This window comes from Megascapheus bottae, chromosome 8 (genome assembly GCF_031878675.1).
Source record: "Megascapheus bottae isolate mThoBot1 chromosome 8, mThoBot2.hap1, whole genome shotgun sequence".
NCBI lineage: Eukaryota > Metazoa > Chordata > Mammalia > Rodentia > Geomyidae > Megascapheus > Megascapheus bottae.
In genome coordinates, this window is record NC_143516.1 from 40,400,006 (window position 1) to 40,415,523 (window position 15,518).

Sequence of the window (15,518 nt, forward strand, 5' to 3'; positions counted from 1 at the left end):
GGGTCGAATAGTTTTAGGCTTTGTAGACTATTCTTGTGACTGTGCGTGTGTGTATGTGTGTGGGGGGGGCTGTGGGGATTGAACTCTGGGCCTGGGTGTTGTCCCTGAGCTCTTCAGCTCAAAGCTACCACCCTACCTTTGAGCCATAGCCCCACTTCCCATTTTCTAGAGGTTAATTGGAGAGAAGAGTCTCAGGTCCTTTTGTTCCCCGGGCTGGCTTTGAACCTTGATCCTCAGATCTTAGCGTCCTGAGTAGCTAGGATTGCAGTGGGAGCCTCTACGCCCAGCTATGTGTAGTTTTTAAAAGAATCTCCAGAAAGGTTAAGCCACTCTTTAGCTCCGGGGCCATTCCTAAACAAGCCTGTGATGCCTTCTGTTACTGCCCCACCCTCCACAAGAAATTCCGAGTGGAAAGGAATTATAGGTCCAGACTTCTGAAGACAGACTAAAGGGAGGCGAGGGTACAAGCTGCGGAGAGAAAGGACACCCCCTTTCCTGAAGACCCTTCAATAACCTGCCTGGCGGCCTCCACTTTGCAGCTTGCAGTTGGGAAGAGGTGAGTGAGAGCATGAAGAGACAACAAGAGCAGTTTATTGTGCGGCCTCCCGAGGTAGATGGCTGGGGATCTCAAAAGGTGCTTGGAGGTGGGTGGTGGGGAGCCCCAGCTTCCACAAACGTCTCAGCTTATGCCACAGAGGGTAGGAGAACTTTATTCTCATAAAAAGATCCTCTTGGAAGCAGCCCCTCGCCCAGCACACCGGGAGCAGCCGTGAGGAGGGCGTGCTTTCATTTAGAACGACTCTTCTTTGGCAACAGCAGCCTCTTCCACCGTCGGAGCACCACGCGGTATTTTTCACTTTCCGTTTTCTCTTCAAGCACCTTTTTTAGGAGAACCCGCATCACTACCTCTGTTTCTGCTTCCTTGTCCTCTCCAATGAGAAGATCCAAAGTATCTCCTACTTTCACCTGAAAAGAAGGAAGGGGGACTTTTATTCGACTTGGGGAAGCCCAGGCCACTTCAAGTCTCTCCATGGATGGCCAACGCTGTGTCCCCTGGGTTATGGAAGGAAGACTGTGACCATGTTTTTGGAAGACTGGCGAACCACAAAGCAGGGCCCAGATGAATGTGCAGGATACTGGCCATCCCTGCCGTGAGGTGGCCTCCGGCGCCCTTTCACTGACCTCCTTCTAGACCTAGTGCTTTGTTTCTATTTTAAAATGTGTTTACTTAGGAGGCTGAGATCTGAGGGTCTCGGTTCAAATTGAGCACTGGCATGAAAGTCCCTGAGACAGCCAAAGAGCTCAGGGACAGTGCCCAGGCCCAGTATTCAAGCCCACAAATGACAAAAAACAAAAACAAAAAACAGAAAAAAATGTATTTCCTATTATCTTTCAAAAGCTGTTTCAATCAGTTGTGTATACAATACATTCTGTTCAGTGTCATTCCTTCTATCACTCTTCCTGCATCTATCCCTACCCATCCCTATATCACAATTCTCCATGAGCCCCCACAAGACACGACTCAGCTTCCTGGTATGTTTTCTTTTACTGTCCTTTCACTGATTCCTAACCTATACCACCTGCATGAAATGGGGAGGGGCAGTTTGCCACTGCTTTGCCAGAGGTGCTGGCTCCCGTGAGGCTTCTCAATCACTAAGACCAACAAGCTTCAATTCAAAGATGGAATTCAAGCCGGTGGTGGCTCACATCTGTGATCCTAGCTTCTCAGGAAGCTGAGATCTGAGGATCACACTAGAAGCTACTCCTGGTGGCAGAAAAATCAGACAGAAAAGTCCTGGTGAGACTCATATCTCCAACTAATCACTCAAAAACAGAGGTGGAGCTGTGGCTTAAAATGGTAGAGTGTAGAGTGTTGGCTTTGAGCAAAAGAGCTCAGGGACAGTGTCCCAGGCCCAGAATTAAAGCCCCATAACCTGGAGGGTGGGGAAGATGGAATACAAATAAAAGAGAAGACCAGGGCCTGGAGTTTGGCCTAGTGGTAGAGTGCTTGCCTAGCATGCACGAAGACCTGGGTTTGATTCCTTGATACCACATACATAGAAAAAGCTAGACGTGGTGCTGTGGCTCAAGTGGTAAGAGCACTAGCCTTGAGGAAAAAACTAAGGATAGTGCTCAGGCCCTGAGTTCAAGTCCAGGACTGGGGAAAAAAAAAAAGAGAAGACCAGGGAAGCTGGGTGTGGTGGGAATCCCAACACACAGGTGTCTGAGGTAGCAGGATCAAGAGTTTGAGGTTTGTCGGAGCCGCACAGTAAGACTATCTCAAGAACAAAAACAAAAGGACCACAAGAGGGTAGAGTCGCATGCTGACTGCATGGGTCGGATGGGCTTCTGCTAGCATGCACAAGGAGGCTGTGGGCTGAGTGAGTCCAGGGATGCCAACAGTGAGCGTCAGGCCTGTGCTGTGGACGGGCTCAGGAAGTCAGAAGATCTCCCAGAGACTCAGGGTCTAAGCACACCTGGATGCCAAGGGCCATGACTTCACTAAAACAAAGTCAGGTAAGTCCAAGTGGGGATCAACTGGTAGAGCACCAGCCTTAAGCCAAGCAAGAATGTAAGTTCCTGAGCTCAGGCTCCATACTGGTAGAGAGAAGGGGCGAGAGAAAGGGAGAGAGGGAGAGAGGGGGAGAGGGGGAGAGGGGGAGAGAGGAAGAGAGGAAGAGAGGGAGAGAGGGAGAGAGGGAGAGGGAGAAGAGAGAGAGAGAGAGAGAGAGAGAGAGAGAGAGAGAGAGAGAGAGAGAGAGAGAGGAGTGATAGGTAAAGGGAGAGGGAGAGAGATAAAGACAGAGAGACACGTGTCCAGACCCTGAATCCTTGAATTCAAGCCTTCAAAAAACAACAAATACCCAAACAAAAAACCAAAAAAGTAGAGTGGGGTGGGGAGTTTTGCCTAGTGATAGTGTGCTTGCCTAACAGAACGGGGTTTGATTCCTCAGTACCCCATATATAGAAAAAGCTATGGCTCAAGTGGAAGAGCCCTAGCCTTGAGAAAGCCCAACAGCAGTGCTCAGGCCCTAAGTTCAAGTCCCAGGACTAGCAAAAAAGTAGAATGGCAAAGGACTGAAGAGATTCAGTTTAAGACACATGACGTCAAACATCAACTTTAACCTTAATTCCCAATTATGAAACTTTAGAGTGTCAAAACTGTAATCCTAGCTACGCAGGAGGCTGAGATCTGCTGATCTCAGTTCAAAGCCAGCCAGAGAACATGAAACTCTTATCTCCAACTAACCACTAAAAAAATGGGAAGTGGGACTGTGTCTCCAAGGGGTAAGGCGGTAGATTTGAGCTGAGGAGTTCAGGGACAGTGTCCAGGCCCAGAGACCAAAAAAAAAAAAATCTCATAAAGGCAAGCCTCTATTTCCTCTCCCACCCACTCAAGCCCTTGGCAGGCCCCATATTGAATTTATAATGTGGGCATACACAGCTGTTGGCTGTGACACTCTGGTCTGTCATGGAGGCCCAGAGTAGCTGCCACAGTGGCATATTTTAAACCAGTAACTGGCTCCCCTCTGAGAAATAAGAAGACTCATACCAGGTCTAAACACCAACATGGCTTTCCCCCTTAAGTGTAAAGCAGGGGCCCAACCAGGTATTATCTGCAGACCCTGCTCTGCAGTACTTTTACTGGGTTAAGTCTTTAAAAATGGCCAAATTGGCTTGAAAAATCATAGTATAGAAATATAATGCTTGCTGGGACTGGTGGCTCACACCTAGAATCCCATCATTTGAGGCTGAGTGAGGTAGATTATTCTGGGCTACACACTTTGTCTTAAAAAAAGAAAAATAACCAAGGTGCTAGTGGCTCATAGTTATAATCCTAGCAACCCAGGAGGCTGAGATCTGAGGATTGTGGTTTGAAGCCAGCTCAGGCAGGGAAGTCTGTGAGACTTTTATCTCCAGTAAACTACTCAGAAAAAGCTGGAAGTGGTACTGTGGTTCAAGTGATAGAGGGTTAGCCTTGAGCAAAAGGAGCTCAGGGACAGCAAGCAGGCCCTGAGTTCAAGCCTCAGGACTAGCACAAACGACGAAAAAAGGAAAATAAACTGAGCACTGACTCCAGCCTATGATTCTAATTCTTGAGAAGTGAGACTTGGGGGCTGTGGGTTGAGACCAGGCAGTCGTAAGACATCAATCAATGGCTGTTCAGGAAGGCCACAGCCCCACACGTGGTACTTCACCCCATGTGGAAGTCAACAGATGGCCAGCACCTTCCGCAGTGTGGGCCCCACTGGGTTCACAGATCACAGAAAAGCTTTGGTCAGCTGTAGGTAGCCAGGGTTGGAGCTGCAGCATCAGACAAGCAGCTGGCCCTCCAGAGCCAGAGCCAGAGCCAGGCTCCATGGAGCAGACCAAGGAAGGCGAGACATTCTTTATTCGCCTCAGAGACACTGTCCTTTAGCAGACACAAAGCAAAACTGGCTGGGATTAGTGGCTGCTCCAAATATCTACATTTCCAATCTCCCCTTAGCTGCAGTTTCTATGGCTACCAGGCCTCCTAGTAACAAGGCAAGCTGAGTGTTAATGCTGGCCTCTGCCTTTGCTGACCCTCAGGAGAAATCTGGATGGCAGCCGAGACAACAGAACACCCAAGGCAGAATGAAGCAGCAGCAATTAGACTGTAGTTAACAATATCTCAAAGCAGGGAAAGAAAAATAGGCTTTAGGGTTTATAAATGAGGTCCCAGCAGAGAGGCAAGGTGTTCAGGGGGTAATCATTTCTTATTCTAAGAACACATCTTGCCTTCAGAAGACCGGGGTGAGGAACGGGGGCCAGGCTACAAGCAGGAGAAAGCAATTAAGGGCAGAGAAGGGCCTATCTGGAGCACCTGGTTTTGTGCAGCTGCCTGAACAAGGGCTGAGACCAGTCTGAGCTTGTCAGCTCAAGGCTGCCCAGAGGGATGGACCTTTGGGCTGACGACTGACAAGCACGGGGAGTACGTGTCCCACTCTTTCTGTGCAGGAAACCAGCTGCAAATACCTTTTAATAGGGGAGCAAACAAAGAATTCTTCCTGCTGCCCTACCCTTTATGAGAACATCAGTGTGTCCCAGGGTGACAAGAGGTGGCAAACCCCAAAGGGATTTTGAAATATTAAAGAAGAAAAATTAAAAATATCTCAAAAAGCATGTCTAGCTTCTTGGGGCTGGGATTTTGGCCTAGTGGTAGAGTTCTTGCCTAGCATGCACAAAGCCAAAGGTTCGATTTCTTGGTACCACATACATATGGGGAAAAAAAAGCTGGAAGTGGTGTTGAGGTGCAAGTGGTAGAGCTCTGGCCTTGAGAAAATCTAAAGATAGTGCTCAGGCCCTGACCTCAAGCCCAGGATTGGCAAACAAAAGCAACTGATAAAGAAGCCAGGCACCATAGCTCAAGCCTGTAATCCTATCTACTCAGAAGGCTGAGATTGAGGATTGTGGTTCAAAGCTAGCTTGGTCACTAAAAAGTCTCAGATTCTTATCTTCAATTAACCACCAGAAAACCGGAAGTGGCACTGTGGCTCAAGGGGTAGGGTGGTAGCCTTCAGCTGAAGATCCCAGGGACAACGCTCAGGCCCAGAGGTCAAGTCCCACAACCAGCAAAACACAAAAACTGATAAAGAGATGCCTTCTGATATCGTAGGTCTGATGCTGCCAAACCTTTTTTTTTCCCATATATTTTTTAATAGAAGGGTTACATTATATTCGCTAGATAGAAGGTACATTACTTCACATACATTGATACTCTTTCTCATGTCTTGGTCCCCATTTCCCCTCCCCCCCTTTTTTTTGCCAGTCCTGGGGCTTGAACTCAGGGCCTGGCACTGTCCCTGAGCTTCTTCTGCTCATGGCTAGCAGTCCATTATTTGAGCCACTAGAGCTGCAGTGCCACTTCTACCTTTTTCTGTTTATGTGGTACTGAGGAACTGAACCCAAGGCTTCATGCATATTAGCCCAACACTCTACCACTAAGCCATATTCCCTGCCTTGGCCTCAAATCTGAATCCTCCAGTTCTCAGGGTCCTGAGCAGCTAGGATTACAGGCATGAGTCAAAATGCTTTTCCTTAAACTTTGATGTTACCAGAGTAAATACTGAAAATACTTTTGTCTCGCCCCTCCAACCACCTCCAGTCCTGGGGCTTGAACTCAGGGCCTGGGCTCTGTCTCTGAGCCTCTTTCTGATCAAGGCTAGCTACCACTTAAGCCACAGAACCATTTCCTGGAAAGACACTTCTTTATAAAAAAACTTTTTTTTCCTCAATTGTTATTGACCTGTCAGAAAATAGAGATGATCTTTCTGCATGCTGCCTGCACACAAAGGAATGCCTCAGCAATGCTCACGTGTGCTGCTGAAATGAACATTCACACATCTGTTCCAATATCACCTTTACAGGGATCAAATACTTCCTTGTAACCTACTGTGATTCCATGGGGGCTAAAGTTAATAGATTTCTACCAGTCCCCAAGGTGGTGTATCCCAAAGACTTCTTCATCACAAGGTCATTTTAAGTGTACAAAGGAAAGTGGCCTGTGACTAAAGCCTGCTGACAGCTCCGACCAGGCAGACCAAGGCTAGAGAACACGGAAGATCTGGAGCACCAGAGTACAGACAGCAACCAGAACTATCTGGCTCTCAATATAAGTTTAATTTCTCACCGTTCTGCTTTTCTTCCACAACTTTTCCCCATTCAGTCTCAGTTCACCTTTGTAGAAGGCATCTTCTATTTTGCTATTTAAAAAAAAAAAAGCATTTTTAAAATACAGAAATATATTCAAAACAATTATACAGTGGAGAGAAAAACACCTACCATTATTTGACAGTGACTTTCCATTTTGATTGCAAGGGTAGTATCTAAACATAGATCCCATGTTTTAGCTAGCTGCTACTGGCTTGCATCTATAACCCTAGCTTCTCAAGAGGCTGAGATCTGAGGATCTTGGTTTGAAGCCAGTCCAAGAGGTAAGCTTCATAAGACACTCATCTCCAATTAGCGCTGAAAAAGCAGGAAGTAAGGCTATGGCACAAGTGGCAGAGTGCTAGTCTTAAGCAGAAAAACTCAGGGACAGTGCTCAGGTCCTGAGTTCAAATCACAGAGTTAGCACAATAAACAAACAAATAAGCAAGCTTGGAACCCAAAGGTTACAACAGAGCCTGAACCTCTGCAGGGACCTGCTTTGGACGAGGCTATGGCAGGCATTTGAAGCCTCATGTTCACAGTGCAGTGGTGACCTGGCTGAAGCCAGTGATTCACAATGGTGAAAGAGAGTGATTACTTCCTTCTCAGACATCTGCTCTACACTGAATGAAAAAACAAGGCACCACACATGTGGCAGGCCATTAAGAAACCCTCTGGCAATCTGTACCAAGGCTGGAGAGATTGCTATCCAAAAGCAGCTCACTTCTCTGAATCTCAGCCACAAGGCAAGCAGACCAGAAAGATACCAACAAAAAGTCAGCCCCTTTCCTTTTTGATGCTCTGACTCCAGTTAGACAGTTGGGCTTCATTCAGCCTAATAGTAACAGCAGCAGCTACTTCTCTGAGAAAGGAAAGGGCCCATTATGCCAGATGTTAGAAAGCACCCAACAAATCCTGGTCCCAATGTCAAAAGAGGTCTATGGGCACACAAGAATTTTTTTTGTGTGTGTGGGTCATGGGGCTTGAACTTGGCCTGGGCGCTGTCCCTGGGCTCTTCAGCTCAAGGCTACCACCCTACCTTTGAGCCAAGCCCCACTTAACTGGAGATAAGAGTTTTAAGTCCTTTTGTGCCCAGGCTGGCTTTGAACCTGATCCTCAGATTTCAGCCTCTGCACCTGGCTCACAAGCATTTTTGAGCCTCTTAAACTTTGTGGATTAGAATATTAAACTATATAATTAAATGTACAAATTACTTTTGTTAAGCTCTGAATTTCTTCATACCACAATGTGTGTGTGTGTGCACACACACGCACACACACGCAGATTCAAGTCAGGGCCTGAACCTTTTTTTGCCACCAGTCTTGGGGCTTGAACTTAGGGCCTGAGCACTGTCCTTGGGCTTTCTCAAGGCTAGGTCTCTACTTCAGTCATAGCACCACTTCTGACATTTTCTATGTATGCGGTAGCGAGGAATTCAACCTGGGTCTTTGTGCGGGCTAGGCAAGCACTCTACCACTCGAGCCATAGCTCTGTTTCTGGCTTGTTATGGTAATTGGAGAGAAGAGTCTCCTGGACTTTCTTGCCTGGGCTGACTTTGAATCATGATCCTCAGATCTCAGGTCCTGATGAGCTAGGATTATAGGCATGAGCCACCAGTGCCCAGCTTCATATGACAAATTCATACCTGTATGAAGTATTGCACACAGTCAATGATCACTAAAGGAATGAACAATAAAGATCACTATTATAATTTGTTTGGCAGAGAGAGAATTATAGAAATCATAGAAGCTAAGCTTAATATTTCTACATATTATATATGAACACAAAATATTTTCTTTCTTTCTTTTTGCCAGTTCTGGAGCTTGAATTCAGGGCTTGCGCTCTATCCCTGAGCCTTTCTGTGCTCAAGGCTAGCACTCTACCACTTTAACCACAGCACCACTTCCAGTTTTTTCTGAGTTTATCAGCGATAAGAATCTCAGAGCTGGCGCTGGTGGCTCATGCCTAACTACTCAGGAAGCTGAGAGCTGAGGATCAAAGTTCAAAGCCAGCCCGGGCACAAAAGGACTCCAGGACTCGAGACTCCTATCTCCAATTAACCTTTAGTAAACGGGAAGTGGGGCTTGGCTCAAGGGTAGTAGCCTTGAGCTGAAGAGTTCAGGGACACAGCCCAAGCCGAGTTCAAGCCCCAAGACAACCCCCCACCCCCCAAAAAAAGAATCTCAATACTTTCCTGCTTGGGCTAGCTTCAAACCATAATCCTTAGACCTCAGCTTCCTGAGTAGCTAGGATTACAGATGTGAGCCACCAGCAACGAGCTAAAATATTTTATTATTAGCTATTGCTAATATACAGGTGCCGTCATAGGTAGTCTTTTAATCTTAGCAACTACTCTCTGAAGTCACTTCTATTAAACTTCAACCTTTAGGAAAGGATGCAGGGAACATGACAGAGGGGGTAAAATAAATTGAAATAGCTCCCTATATAAGTGATATACCCAACTAATAAATAAGTAAATAAATATAGAGGCATTGGTGGCTTGTGTCCATAATCCTAGCTACATAGGAGGCTAAAATCTGAGCATCTTGGTTTGAAGCCATCCAATTAACCATTTAAAAGTGAGAAGTGGAGTTGTGGTCAAGTAGTAGATCACCAACCTAAAGGGAAAAAGGCTAAGGGACAGCACTATGGCCTGCTATATCTATTTCTATGGATACATATACATTTAGATGTATGTGGACAGAGAGACAGATGGAGTGGAGATATATAAAGCACTTGCCTAGCATGTGCAAGGTCCTGGTTCCATCTAAAACACACACACACACACACACACACACACAGTTAATCAATGACTCACCAGAAAATCAACTGTGTCTTAGAATCAAAGGAAATATGGCCTATGGGGATCAGCTTTCTCATCTATACAAGGAACTAACTGAAGTAAATTATCACAAGGCCCCTTCATGTTGGTGGTTTTTCTTTACTGTAATATGGGCTAAGTGATTTGTAATGATGCACTGAAATAACCGGACAAGCAAGTTCACAATGAAACAGGTCATACTCACTTTCTCCCAACATCAAGGCCAGTCTTCAGGATGACATCATAACGAAAAGACTGCACAACTTTGTCCAGATCTTTGTAGTCTTTGGGCACAGCAGGGTCCTCCTCAGACTCCTCCTCCTGCTCCTGCCGCTCCCTCTCTTCGCCCTCATCAGCAGAGTCCTCCTCAACATTTTGCAGAGTCTTTTTAGCAGATTTTTTAGAGCTTATATTGCTTTTGAGTCTTATGGAAAATGGAAGATATTCTGGAGATACTAAAAGCCCAGGGAGCTTGAGAGACAAACTATGATGGGAAAGTGTTTTCCAATATGGCACATTTAGTTTGGTGCTAGGAAGATGTAAGTGTTGGTTCCAGGAAAAAAAGAGTCTATGTGAAGGTGTTCCTTGAAGCACACCCCACAGTCGGATCCAGGTGTCTGACTTTCTTAAAGGACCAGTGAGCCATCGGACACCTGTCACAGCCATGTTGCATATAACCTGAAACAGACAGTAATTCAGCTTTACTTCAGTGCAAGGGTACTCTCACACCCATACACATGTGCCACAAGCCCTCTGCTGTCGTACTGGACCCATATCCCCCTACACCAGGCTGTGTCAGCCATGCCATTTCTGTCTCCTAGCTGCAGATTCCAGGCTCAGCTCACAGGGATGTCAGAGGACACGGGTATGTGTGGGAACACATACTGCTTCTGCTTCAATTAGCTAAGTTTGGACTGCTATTGAAAAAAGAGGTTAACAGTAATCTCAACGATGAAAGAAGATAGAAAAATCTGGACAGAAAGATTGTTTCCTGGCACATACTCCATTCTTGTCACAGTGCCACTACCAAGGGAGGATGGCGGATCTCCACTACAAAAACTCAGTGAATCCAGCCCCAGCAATGAAGAACTGCAATAGATCTGCCATTTGCCTCCTCCTAAGTCTCCTTCCCATTGCTGAAGAGAGTTTAACTAGCAGAGGAAGGGATCTGGGGCACACACCAGGCAATCATTTCTGGAGATACTAAGGCGCTCATGTCAAAAGTTAATCAATAGTGGGTTTTGCCAGCCCTGGGGCTTGAACTCAGGGCCTGGGCACTGTCCTTGGGCTTTCTCAAGGCTACAGCTCTACCACTTGAGCCACAGCACCACTTCTGGCTTTTTCTATGTATGTGATGCCAAGGAATCAAACCCAGGTCTTCGTGCATGCTAGGCAAGCACTCTACCACTAGGCCAAACAACCGGCCCTGTTTTTTTGTTTGTTTGTTTTAATTAAGTGGCTGTGCAAAGAGGTTTCAAGCCCATATCAGGTTATGAGAACAGAGCATCTTAATCCATGTATCAATGTCACCCTCTTATCGTTCTCCATTTCCTCAGCCCATCCCTACCAAGTTACTCAGTTCACTTTTTACATAATGGAACCTGAATTTGACTGCATTCATCAATAGCTTTTCTTTTTGTCTTATTTTTCTAATTCTTATATATAGGAGTTATCCTGATAACCTAAATTTGCAAATGATTTTCCTTTGTGCCCACTATGCTTTATTTTTTATTTTTTTTGCCAGTCCTGGGGCTTGAACTCAGGGCTTGGGCACTGTCCTTAGGCTTCTTAGGGCTACTACCCTACCCCTTCAACCACAGCACCACTTCTGGTTTGCTAGTGGTTAATTGGAGATAAAAGTCTCATAGACTTTAGTGCCTGGGATGGCTTTGAACCACGATCCTCAGATCTCAGCCTCCGGAGTAGCTAGGATTACAGGTATGAGCCACCGTGTCTGGCTCCAGTCTAAATTTTTGTTGGTGCCTGTCCTGGGGCTTGAACTGAAGACCTGAGCTTCTTTTGCTCAGGCTAGCACTCTACCACATAAGCCATTGCTCTATTCCTGGTTTTTTATTTATTTTTTTGGTAGCTTAATGGAGATAATAGTCTCATAGACTTCCTTGTTCAGGTTCTTTTTAACTTTATTTTTTGCCATGCCTGGGGCTTTTGCTCAGGGCCTGAGCACTGTTCTTGGGCTTTCTCAAGGTTAGAGCTCTACCAGTTGAGCCACAGCACCACTTCTGGCTTTTTCTTTGTACGTGGTACTGAGGAAACAAACCCAGATCTTCATGCATGCTAGGCAAGCACTCTACCCCTAGGCCAAACTCCAGGCCTCAGGCTGGTTTTGAACTACAATTCTCAGATCTCAGCTTTTTTTGAGTTGCTAAGAATACAGGCACTGAGCTGTTAGCACATGGTTCCAGCCTACACCTTAAATGATTTATGAAACAGGTCCGACTTAAGAGAGCTTTTTCTTTCTTTTTTGGTCAGTCATGGGGCTTGAACTCAGAATCTGGATGCTATCCCTGAGCTATTTGTTCAAGGTTGGCTCTTGATCACTGAGAGCCACAGCCAGACTTTGACTTTCTAGTGGTTAACGAGAATGGACTTTCCTGCCCAGGCTGGCTTAGAACTTCAATCTTCAGATTTTAGCCTCTTGAGTAGCCAGGATTACAGGTATGAGCCACCAGCACCTCTAAGAGCTGTTTTTCAACACTGAAATAATTTTGAAATGCCTTAAAATTTAGAGTACTCAAAAATAACTGGAAACTACCTGAATTATCTTCAAGAGAAAGGCTACATTTCCATATATTCTAATTCAATAGACTGAACAAATCCCTTCAAAGAAAGAATTTTAAATTTATAAAACCAAAGACAAAGGAAAGAGCATATTTCTAACAGAGGTAGAATGCTTGCTGAACATTTGTGAGTCCCTGAGTTTGATACTCAGCTGTGTAAAAGAAACAAAAAAAGCCTATTTCAGGAGTCTGCAGACTTCATAAATATTCCTAATTTCTATATAGTTTTTTCTTTTTTTCCATATATTTTTTGTTGTAGTTAATAGAAGAGTTACATTATATTCACCAGATAGAAGATGCATTATATATAGTTTTTTCTTGAACAAAAGCTAACTTCATCTGCTGTAATATCAGAAAGAACAGAGTGTTTCAGGGCAGGGGAGTGAGAGGGAGGGGAACCCAACTCAGAGGAGACACCCAGGGGGATGGAAGTACCTGTGGCTGGAAGGGGAAGGTAAGCCTCTATGTCAGTCCTGAGTGCACGCTGTATTGGGCTAAAATCTCCACTCTTCAGTGGAGCACTGTGGCTCACACCTACAATCCTAGCTACTCAGGCAGCTGAGACCTGAGGATCTCAGTTCAAAAAACTAACAAATCCCCAAGATTCTTATCCCCAACTAACCAGCAAAAGCTGGAAATTGGGAATGTGGCTCAAGTGGTAGAGCACTAGACTTGATCGAAGCCAAGGAGCTTAAGCATAAATAAGTCATGACAGCGGGTCTGTAATCCAGCATCTGAAATAATACTTTGTTTTCTCAAAACCATACAAAAGTACGGAGTATTCTTCTCTTCCTCTTATTCTTGGCCACTCACATTATCCTTCATGTTCCCCACATACAAGGGATTATCTTTGTTTTCTGTGGCTACAACTAAATGCCACAGTAAGGGTAATCTACAAAGAACAGCGGCTCATTCAACCCATGGTTCTCTGAGACCGGGGAAGTCCAAGAGCATGGACGAATGCCAGACACAGAGCAAGCATGCTTCAGAAAGCTTGCTATGAGTTTTATCACAAAGTCACTCCCCAAATAACCCATTAATCCTTGAGTGGATGGATCTGTTCACCAGGACAGAGCCCTCAGACCTCATCACCTTCCCAGGTCTCACCTCTCAACACTGAAGCACTGGGGACCAAATGCACAACACAAAAATAGAGAAATCACATTCAAACCACACTACAGATTTCTGTTCCAGCTGGGCCTAGAACACTTACCAGATGATATCCGAAATGTCAACTTCCCACCTTTTTTTTTTGGTGGGTTATGGGGCTTGAACTAGGCCTGGGCACTGTCCCTGAGCTCTTCAGCTCAAGGAGGCCAACCTACCCTTAAGCCAAGCCCCACTTCCCACTTTCCCATCGGAGATCAGAGTTTCAGGTCCTTTTGTGCCCAGGCTGGCTTTGAACCTTGATCCTCAGATCTCAGCCTCCTGAGTAGCTAAGATTACAGGAGTGAGCCCCTAATTTCCCACCTTCTTACTCTTACAGGCCCATCCACTTCAATTCTATTTAGTCTCTTACCCTGTCAGTCTCTTTTAGTTTTTTCCTCTCATCACTTGCAATCTCGTTATGTACAAAATGCTTGTTTGCAGTGACTGTTCCTCATAAGACAAACAGAAAGCCCATAAACGTTTGATTCTTCACCACTATTTGATTCTTCTGAATTGCTAGTTGCCCAGATACGTGTCCCAAGGCAAATGCTTAATTAAAAAATTGCACAACGAGCTGCCTGCCTGCAATTCCTGCTCTTGGGGAAGCTAAAGGAGAGAGCAAGCTGCAAACTAACCTGGAGTTAGTTTCTCACTCCTACAGAGACTGTGCCTCAAAAAAGGCAAAACCAAACATGAGCACCAAAGGCTGAGACGTGAGGATCGTGGTTCAAAGCCAGCCCAAGCAGGTAAGTCTGTGAGACTTCTATGTCCACTAAACTAAAAAGAAAAAAGAGACAGAGAGGAGGAAGGGTCTGGGGGTGGGCGGAGGGGGGGGGGAAGCAAGTAAGCAAGCAAGCAAGCTAGAAGTAAAGCTCTGGCTCAAAGTGGTAGAGAAAAAGCTCAGGGACACACCTAGGTTTTGAGTTCAAGCCTCCAGAACCCGTACCCATAAAAAAAAAAAAAAGCAAACCCCCAAAACCTGGTGTAGTAAGACTGCTACATTAGAATAAACTCAGAAAAGATCTCCTCCACGAGCTGGACTGCTGGGCCGGCGGCTTGATGACCAAGGGCGCTGCACCTCCAAGCCTCAACCTCATCTAGAGAGCACGGGGCTCCGGAAAGATCTTTAAGGAGGACCTACGGGGAATCAGGAAAAGATCTGCGTCGGTGGCGCGGCCGTGAGTTCGGGGACGACCCGGGCAGGAGGCCCCTGCACGGGTTTCGGCGATCTTCCCCAGAGGCCTACGATCTGTCACTAACCCAAGGCTCAGAGGTCCCGCCGCCCTCGACCCCGGGGAACGCGGGGACTCGCCCTTCACCCGCGCCCCAGACCGCCCGGAGGAGTGCCCGCCCGGAGGGGGCGCGGTGTGAATGCGGGAAGGCCCCCGCAGCGGCGGCCGGCGGAGGCCAGATGGGGTCCCCGTGCCCTCCCGCACCGTCCCAGGTCCCCAAGGTCAGTGAGGCAGGACAACCGAGCCGCCGGGCCCATCCGCCTCCGCCGCCGGGGCCAAGCGGCCAGGCCCACAAGAGGCCACGCCCGGCCCGGAGGATCCCCACGGTCAGCGGGCGTCCCGACGCCGCGCAGCACTCACGTGCTCCCCCGGCCTGACCGAGGGCGGGGAGCGGACCGGCGCCGTGAAGCAACAGAGGGGTGCGGGCCGGGGGCGCGGCGTGCCAGTAGGGGCGCACTCACCTGCACGTCAGGGCCGCCCCTCCCACCCCGCCGCCTCAGCCTCAGTCCTTGCCCCGCCCCTTCCGGCGGTGCTGGCTACCCAGAGCGACGCGGGCGGGACACAGGAGCGCGGCGGTGGCGGCGCGGCGCCCCCTGCTGGACACCGTATCTCGGAGGACCGCGCTGAGAAAGGTGCGGGGAGGGCACAGCCCCAGCGGGACGCAGCCGCGCGCTGCCCTGGCTGCGGTGTCCCACGTGGAACATCGCGGAACATGAACACCTTTGAACATCTTCGGAACTGACTTACTTTTTCGTAGGAAACCCGAGAGGCCTTATATAAAAGTGAAAGGCTGGGGAGGCGGCTTAGCGGTAGAGTGCTTGCCTAGCTTGCATGAAGCCCTGGGTT

The 15,518-nt window shown here is 47.2% G+C and overlaps 1 protein-coding gene across 9 annotated transcripts; it reads right to left on the reverse strand.

Annotated features, from left to right (window-relative positions):
• Positions 1–694: 694 nt before the first annotated feature.
• Positions 695–15,165, reverse strand: Mtres1 (mitochondrial transcription rescue factor 1). Of its 9 annotated transcripts, none has more exons than XM_090338347.1 (6): positions 15,134–15,165; positions 14,420–14,577; positions 13,811–13,884; positions 9,699–10,171; positions 6,653–6,725; positions 695–966 (listed from the first exon to the last, which is right to left on the reverse strand). In XM_090338347.1, exons 4-6 carry the CDS (start codon positions 10,157–10,159, stop codon positions 787–789), a joined length of 714 nt encoding a protein of 237 aa, XP_090194473.1. In that variant the 5' UTR covers positions 10,160–10,171; positions 13,811–13,884; positions 14,420–14,577; positions 15,134–15,165; the 3' UTR covers positions 695–786. The 9 variants fall into 9 exon arrangements, with proteins under 9 accessions (XP_090194473.1, XP_090194474.1, XP_090194472.1 ...); XM_090338348.1 differs by lacking the exon at positions 15,134–15,165 and adding an exon at positions 15,033–15,119 and having other exon boundaries at positions 14,441–14,577; XM_090338346.1 differs by lacking the exon at positions 15,134–15,165 and adding an exon at positions 15,033–15,119.
• Positions 15,166–15,518: the final 353 nt, after the last annotated feature.

Bases quoted from the DNA above. Each gene is read 5' to 3' on its own strand.
- Mtres1 (XM_090338347.1), bottom strand. From the start codon at position 10,159: ATGGCTGTGACAGGTGTCCGATGGCTCACTGGTCCTTTAAGAAAGTCA. The intron at 6,726-9,698 runs GTGAGTATGACC...TTTTTTAAATAG, and splicing joins GGCCTTGATGTTGGGAGAAA to CAAAATAGAAGATGCCTTCT. The intron at 967-6,652 runs GTGAGAAATTAA...CCTTCTTTTCAG, and splicing joins TGTGGAAGAAAAGCAGAACG to GTGAAAGTAGGAGATACTTT.